The sequence below is a fragment of the Theropithecus gelada genome, chromosome 3, assembly GCF_003255815.1.
Source record: "Theropithecus gelada isolate Dixy chromosome 3, Tgel_1.0, whole genome shotgun sequence".
Classification (NCBI taxonomy): domain Eukaryota; kingdom Metazoa; phylum Chordata; class Mammalia; order Primates; family Cercopithecidae; genus Theropithecus; species Theropithecus gelada.
This window is the reverse complement of record NC_037670.1, coordinates 129876338-129884415: the sequence shown is the minus strand read 5'-3', so window position 1 is coordinate 129884415 and position 8078 is coordinate 129876338. Positions and strand designations below refer to the sequence as shown.

Genomic DNA, 8078 nt, shown 5'->3' with positions numbered 1-8078 from the left:
AGCTACTCGGGAGGCTGAGGCAGGAGAATCGCTTGAACCCGGGAGGCGGAAGTTGCGGTGAGCCACGATTGTGCCATTGCATGCACTCCAGCCTGGGCGACAGAGCAAGACTCCATCTCAGACAACAAACAAACAAACAAAGAAAAACTATTAGAGCCTGGGCAACATAGTGAAACCTTGTCTCTACCCCCCACCCCCCAAAAAATTAGCCTGGGTGTAGTGGGATGCACCTGTAGTCCCAGCTACTTGGGATACTGAAGTGGGAGGATTGCTTGAGCCTGGGAGGTCGAGACTGCAGTGAACTGTGTTCGTGCCACCGCACTCCAGCCTGTGCGACAGAGCGAGACTCTGTCAAAACCAAACCAAAACAAAACAAAAAAAACCTATGATCCGGTTTCTTGAAGCAGATCCTATCGGGAACCATCAAGCCAGAATGGTAAGAAGTAGGAAGATGGTGCTTTTAGATGCACTACATTCCCAGGATCAAATGTAGAACAATACTTAGTCCCTAAAGTGATTCTCTTTTCATAATTGTTAACTGCGTGGTCGGTGCAACATGAAAAGGCCACAACTATGTGGAGGAAACACTTCTTAGAATATAACCCCAAAGGAGGCAATCGCTGCCTTAGACTTCCTAAAGATGTAAAGTACTATTAGATGCTTGGTGAAATCGCTCTCTGCGGCAGGTGCGACTAAGGCGCGGTCGCGAGGGAGGTCCGGGGTCAGCGCGCGCAGGCTGGGCGTCTGCGTTGGGGTGCTCGGTGGCTAGCAGGCCGCTCCGAGGCGGCGGGCCGGGGGCGGGGCCGGCGACGGGGAGCGGACTCCGCCCCCGGGGCGGGTCCAGCCGGGCCGCGGCGCGTCCCTGCGCCGCACGTGTGCGAGCCCGGCCGCCGGTGAGTCGGCTAGAGCGCATATGATCCGAGTCGCCGAACGTGCTGCCTATGCCTGGTCGCCCTAGTCGCTGGCTCCTGCGAGTGGCCTTCGCCGCCTTCCTGCGCCCCGGCCAGAGCGCTGGCTACGTCGCCGTCCGGCCCACGCCGCGCTCGCGCTCCCAGGCTCTGGGTAAGTGCGCGGCCTCCCCGCGGCCGCTAGGGCTCCTCGGCCAGCTCCTTGGCCCGGCCCGGGCCCCAGCCCCAGTGCCCCGCCCCAAGAGGCAGTGCGGACTGGGAAGGCGGCCCCGCAGTGGTAGGAGCCCGCGGCGCCTCCATTATGGATCGCGTCCGCGGGAGCACGGTTGGAACCTGGCGGGTCCTGCGCTTCGGCGGTGCAGGCGCCGCTCTCCGCTCCCCACTTCCCTCTGCCTTCCACCCTGTGCCCGGCCGGTCGTCCGGAGGCGCCGCGCCCGCGCGCTCCCCTCCTCCCCACGCGGCGCTATCAGCTGGGGGCCCCCTTCCCACTCCTCCCTTTCTTTGCCCGGGACGCCCCCTAAACTCTTGTTCCTCCGTCAGAAAACTGGCCCCGAAGCCCTTCACGGTGCCATTGGTTCGCCGCGTCTGCCTTCTGTGGGTCCAGCCCACGTGTTCCACCCCTGTGTCCTGCGTCGCCGCTCACTGGGAGCCTACTAGGCGCCACGCGGGCTCTGGGGACTGCCTGCTTTGTATGCATTTCCCAGAGTGGGAGTGAGCCGGCTGCAGAGTGCTTTCGCCAGCCCTCAAGCTGGGTGAATGCTTAACGAATGGTTGGAGGTGCTGCTGTGCAAGCTGAAACTCGAGTCCTCCTCGTGAACCCTGCGCAGAGGGGTTTATAAGCACATCTTCGTTGCCTGCCGAGTAGGGTTGGCAAAGACTTTAGGTTTTCAAATATTTGATCCCATCAGACCACTTTTTTTTTCCATTCCAAAAATAAAGGGTTACTAAGGTTCCCCGCACCCCTCCTCCGCCCCATCCCCAAGCCTCTAATCATCTATTAAATGACTATGCCCCATTGGTCTGGGGGTCCCTTGACTATTGAGGGAATCTGTCGAAAATCAGACTACACCACCATTGAAAAGGGGATGGTTAGGCAATTATTATTTTCAAACGTTGGAAAGTAGCCAACAGTACGTACTTAACAACTCTTTGTGAACATGTTTTTGGTTTTTTTATTTTTATTTTTTCATTTTTTTGAGACAGAGTTTTGCTCTTGTTGCCCCGGCAAGAGTGCAGTAGCGTGATCATATCTCACTGCAGCTTTGAACTCCTGGGCTCGAGCAGTCCTCCCACCTCAGCTTCCCAAGTAGCTGGGACTATAGGTGTGTGCCAACACACAGGGTCTCGCTGTGTTGCCCAGCCTGGCCTCAAACTCTGGCCTTAAGCAATCCTCCTGCTTTGACCTCCCAAAGTGCTGGAATTATAGGCTTGAGCCACCACACTCGGCCTTGAACATTTCTTTATTGATTTATTTTTTTAGACAGAGTCTCATTCCATCACCCAGGCTGGAGTGCAATGGCGCGATCTTGGCTCACTGCAACCTCTGCCTCCTAGGTTCAAGCGATTCTCCTGCCTCAGCCTCCGGAGTAGCTGGGATTACACGTGCATGTCACCACGTCCAGCTAGTGTTTGCATTTTTAGTAGAGATGGGGTTTCACTATGTTGGCCAAGCAGGTCTTGAAGTTAAGACTTCAGGTGAACCATCCGGCCCAGCCTCCCGAAGTGCTGGGATTACAGTGTGCCACCACACCCGGCCTTAAACGTGTCTTTTGATAGAGGCAGGGGCATGCATGTACTATATTAATGAAACAGCATTTTTGCTTGCCTAGGAAAGGAAGAGAACAATCCAACTGGTCATACTGTCGACTAAGTTTGCTCCGGTTTCTGGTCCTTTACATGTACTGTTTGGGCTGCTTGGAGCTCTCCTCACACACATCTTTTCCTGTCTGGTTCTTCCTTGTCTTTGCTCAGAAGTCTCCTCCTTAGACGAGACATCACTGAAGAGCACCCCTTTTACACTCAGCCCCTTACCCTGCTTTAATTCTTTGGAGCTTGCATGTCCTGAGATTAATTTTATTTTGTTCCCAGATTTATTTTCAAATGCATTGTAAGCTCCGTGAGGACAGGAAATTTACCCTTTTCCTCCAGTGCCTACAACAATGCCAGACACATAGGACACTTGCTCAGTAAATATTTGCAGAATGAATGACCCTCATACACTTAATGATTTTGCATATTAGAATGCAATGTGTCTGCCAGGCCCGGTGACATCATGCCGGTAATCCCAGCACTCTGGGAGGCCGAGGCTGGCAACTTGTTTGAGGTCAGGTCAGAAGTTCGAGACCATCCTGGCCAACATGGTGAAACCCCCTCTCTACTAAAAATACAAAAATTAGCTGGATGTGGTAATTTTAGCCCACGCCTGTAATCCCAGCTACTCAGGAGGCTGAGATAGGAGAATTGCTGGAACCCTGGAAGCGGAGATTGCAGTGAGCCAAGACTGCACCACTGCACTCCTGCCTGGGCGACAGAGGAAAACTCTGTCTCCAAAAAAAAAAATTAGTGTGTTCTCTGTGCTCTGGCCCTAAAGAAAATACTCACTATTGTGAGAGCTATAGAGATTACTGATAATTTGCAGGGGATGGAGGAAAGATGTATTTAGAAAATGAAAGTTGTGGATGGTTTTCAAAGATAATATGATAGAATTAAGACTAATGGCTGTTTTTGTAGGCTGGGTGCAGTGGCTCAGGCCTGTAATCCCAGCACTTTGGGAGACTGAGGCAGGTGAATCACGAGGTCAGGAGTTCGAGACAATCCTGGCTAACACGGTGAAACCCCATCTCTACTAAAAATACAAAAAATTATCCTGGCTTAGTGGCGGGTGCCTGTAATCCCAGCTACTCAGGAGGCTAAGGCAGAAGAATCTTGTGTACCCGAGAGGCAGAGGCTGTAGTGAGCCGAGATTGCGCCACTGCACTCCAGCCTGGGCAACAGAGTGAGACTGCATCTCAAAAAATAAATAAATAAATAAATAAATAATAATAAAAAAAGACTAATGGCTGTTTTTCTGATTTTTTTTTTTGGAATAATTAATAAGGGACTGTTTGACCTGGGCAGTGGTGCACATCTGTAATCCCAGCTGAGGCAGGTGGATCGCTTGAGCTTAGGAGTTTGAGACCAGTGGGCAACATGGCAAAACCTTGTCTCTACAAAAAATACACAAATTAACTAGGCGTGGTGGCACATGCCTATAGTCCCAGTTACTTGGGTGGCTGAAGTGGGAGGATCACTTGAGCTGGGAGGTCGAGGCTGCATTGAGCCAAGATCATACCACTGCACTCCAGCCTGGGTAACAGAGTGAGACCCTGTCTCGAAAATAAATAAATAAACAAGCATACAAGAGACTGTTGTTAGTGTTATATTAAAATTTTGAAAATACTAAACTTAATTTTTGTTATAGGTGTAGAGGATTTTATTTATTTATTTTTTGAGACAGGGTCTCTCTGTCATCCAGGCTAAAGTGTGGTGGCACCATCGCAGCTTACTGCAGCCTGGACCTCCTGGGCACAATGGATCCTCCCACCTCAGCGTCGCAAGTAACTGGGACTACAGGTGCATGCCACCTTGCCCAGCTTATTTTTATTTATTTATTTTTTGAGACAGAATCTCCCTCTGTCACCCAGGCTGGAGTGCAGTGGCACGATCTTGACTCACTGCAACCTCCACCTCCCCAGTTCGGGTGATTCTGCTGTCTCAGCCTCCGGAGTAGCTGGGATTACAGGGGCGCACCACCATGCCTGGCTGATTTTTGTATTTTTAGTAGAGATGGGGTTTCTCCATGCTGGCCAGGCTGGTCTTGAATTCTTGACCTTGTGATATGCCCATCTTAACCTCCCAAAGCGCTGGGATTACAGGCGTGAGACACCGCACCCGGCTGCCTGGCTAATTTTTTAATTTTTTGCAGAGACAGGGTCACACTATGTTGTCCGTGCTGGTCTCAAATTCTTGGTCTCAAGCCACCTGCCTGCCTGCATTTTTTTCAGAGATGAGGTCTCCCTCTGTTGCCCAGACTGGAATGCAGTGGTGTGATCATAACTTACTACAGCCTTAAACTGGTCTCACACAATCCTCCTGCCTCAACCGCCCTGTTAGCTGGGACTACATGCACACATGCCCAGCTAAGAGTACTTTTTAAAGCTTAGTTGGTGAATCTAGTATTTTAATGAAAAGCATTTTAAAATATTGTTAAAATTATACTATTTGTATTCTCACTTGTCTCATTTGGAGTACAGAGGAAACAAAAAAACATTATTTTAGCATTGCCTCCAAAGAAATGTGAAGGATTGGCCGGGTGTGGTGGCTCGTGCCTGTGATCCCAGCACTTTGGGAGGTCTAGGCGGGCAGATCACCTGAGGTCAGGAGTTCAAGACCAGCCTGGCCAACATGATAGAAACCCTATCTCTACTAAAAATACAAAAATTAGCCAGGCGTGGTGGCACATGCCTGTACTCCCAGCTACTTCGGAGGCTGAGGCGGGAGGATCACTTGAACCCAGGAGGCGGAGGTTGCAGTGAGCAGAGATCACACCACTGCACTCCAGCCTAGGTAGCAGAGACTCCATCTCAAAAAAAAAAAAAAAAGAAAAAAAGAAATGTCAAGGATTTTAAGTCTTGGGGAAGGTATCAGAGGAGTTCATTCTCTTCCTGGTTGTAGCATCAGGCTTTTGATCTATGGAGTTTTACTTGACTGTTAAGATACCATCATTACTCTCATGGATAGTGTATTTGTGCAGCATATTTTCTTACAATTTTTTCTTTTAAATATGTCAAAAAAAACTCATAAAACTGCCCTCTCCCCCCCTTTTCACATGTAGTAACTTTACGTCTTCATTCAAGGTAGAATGCTTGGGCTTTCCTGACTGCAAAACTGATTTCCTTGGACCTCTCACCTCGGGGTAGTCAGGATTGTTTTATCTTTCCAATTTAATTCTCTCAGACCTCTTCTGTGTTCATAAGATCCTCTCTCTCTCCTCTCTCCAACCCTCAATTTAAAAATTATATTCTAGGCCGGGCGCAGTGGCTCACTCCTGTAAGCCCAGCACTTTGGGAGATCGAGATGGATGGATCACCTGAGATCAGGAGTTCAAGACTAGCCTGACCAACATGGTGAAACCCTGTCTCTACTAAAAATACAAAAATTAGCTGGATGTGGTGGTGGGCACCTGTAATCCCAGCTACATGGGAAGCTGAGGCAGGAGAACCACTTGAACCCGGGAGGCAGAGGTTGCTGTGAGCTGAGATCGCGCCATTGCACTCCAGCTTGGGCAACAAGAGCAAAACTCTGTCTCAGAAAAAAAAAAAAAAAAAAACACAGTTATATTCCATTTCAGCTTCCCTTTCATGTAGTTCCTGCTTACGAAAATGACAGTAGTTTGAGTTTTGCCTTTCCTAGTCCAGAACTTTGAAAAGTTCTTCTAGTAAATATGCTCTCAGCTTTTAGGCCTATAGGATAGAACCTAGAAAAATATATATTAAGTGATTTAAAAATCATTGGTACTAGGTATGCTTTAATAATTAATTTGGGCTGGTCATGGTGGCTCACGCCTGTAATCCCAGCACTTTGGGAGGCCAGGGTGGGTGGATCACTTGAGAGCAGGAGTTTGAGACCAGCCTGGCCAACCTGGTAAAACCTTGTCTTGACTAAAAATACAAAAATTAGGCCAGGTGCGGTGGCTCACACCTGTAATCCCAGCACTTTACGAGGCTGAGGTGGGCGGATCACCAGGTCAGGAGTTTCAGACTAGCCTGACCAACGTGGTGAAACCCCGTCTCTACTGAAAATACAAAAAATTGGCTTGGTGGCAGGCGCCTGTAATCCCAGCTACTCAGGAGGCTGAGGCAGGAGAATCGTTTGAACCCAGGAAGTGGAGGTTGCAGTGAGCCGAGAGCACGCCACTGCACTCCAGCCTGGGCGACAGAATGAGACCCTGTCTCAATAAATAGATAAATAAAAATAAAATAAAATAGTTAGCCGGGCCCAGCTACTCAGGAGGCTGAGGTGTGAAAGTTGCTTGAACTCAGGAGTTGGCGGTTGCAGTGAGCTGAAATTGTGCCACTGCACTCCAGCCTGGGCAACAGCAAGACTCTGTGTCAAAAAAAATTAATTTGTCTGTGGTAGGGCCATTGACTTAATGAAAAATGTAATTTCATTTGAAATTTAAAAGTGAGTTTAGTTAATGATCTTGTCTTTGCAGTTAGATATGTCAAGAAAAAGAGATCAGACACATGTCCACAAATATCAAGAAAAAGACTGGCAATTAAAGGCCTGTTGTCAACCTAAAATAATTAAAAGCGTCAGAATCTAGTATAAAGGGAAATTTTTCAAGTGCACAGTTTGAGGATGTCCCACCTGGAAACACCAGTTCTAAAGTAATAGAGTCAAAGTTCTGAAGTAGGGAAGTTTTGGTTTTGTATAGGCAGAGACAGGAGTTTTTAGCAGGATTACAACATTTTTCATACAGGGTTGGCACGTAGTTACTGCAATTTGATTGGTTATAGGCAGTGTTTCTTTTTGGGGAGAGTACATTGGGGAAGGTGTAATAGTTATGGGTTTTCTGTCATATGGTTTGAGCATAAGCAGGACACCAAAGGGAAAGTTCCTCTCTAATAAGGGTCGTTAATTAAGAATTTTTAGTCGTTGTATAGAACAGGAAAAATGAAAGTGAGCCAATCTGTAATCTGAGAAACAGAAATGGTAACCATATGTGACTCAGATAATGGTCACGTCTCTCTCAAGGCTTAAAAACTGTTTTGGGGATTCCTACAGCTTTTAGATTCTGTTTCTTTTTTCTTTCTTTTTTTTTTTTTTTTTGAGACGGAGTCTCGCTCTGTTGCCCAGGCTGGAGTGCAGTGGCACCATCTTGGCTCACTGCAACCTCTGCCTCCCAGGTTCACGCTGTTCTCCTGCCTCAGCCTCCGGAGTAGCTGGGACTACGGGCGCCCGTCATCGAGCCCGACTAATGTTTTGTATTTTTAATAGAGAGGGGGTTTCACTGTGTTAGCCAGGATGGTCTCGATCTCCTGACCTTGTGATCCGCCTGCCTCGGCCTCCAGAGTGCTGGGATTACAGGCGTGAGCCACCGCACCCGGCCAGATTCTGTTTATGTTCATA

At 48.6% G+C, this 8078-nt stretch overlaps 1 protein-coding gene across 3 annotated transcripts in view; it reads left to right on the top strand.

Annotated features, from left to right (window-relative positions):
- The first annotated feature begins 855 nt into the window (after window positions 1–855).
- The window catches only part of PUS7 (pseudouridylate synthase 7), a 68901-nt gene continuing 61678 nt past the window's right edge, over window positions 856–8078 (top strand). For 2 of the 3 annotated variants that reach the window (XM_025381203.1, XM_025381202.1), the window contains exon 1: window positions 856–1062. In XM_025381203.1, the coding sequence (XP_025236988.1) occupies window positions 942–1062 (121 nt within the window). In that variant the 5' untranslated portion in view covers window positions 856–941. The remainder of the gene's footprint in view (window positions 1063–8078) is intronic. The other variant, XM_025381201.1, reaches the window with a different exon arrangement.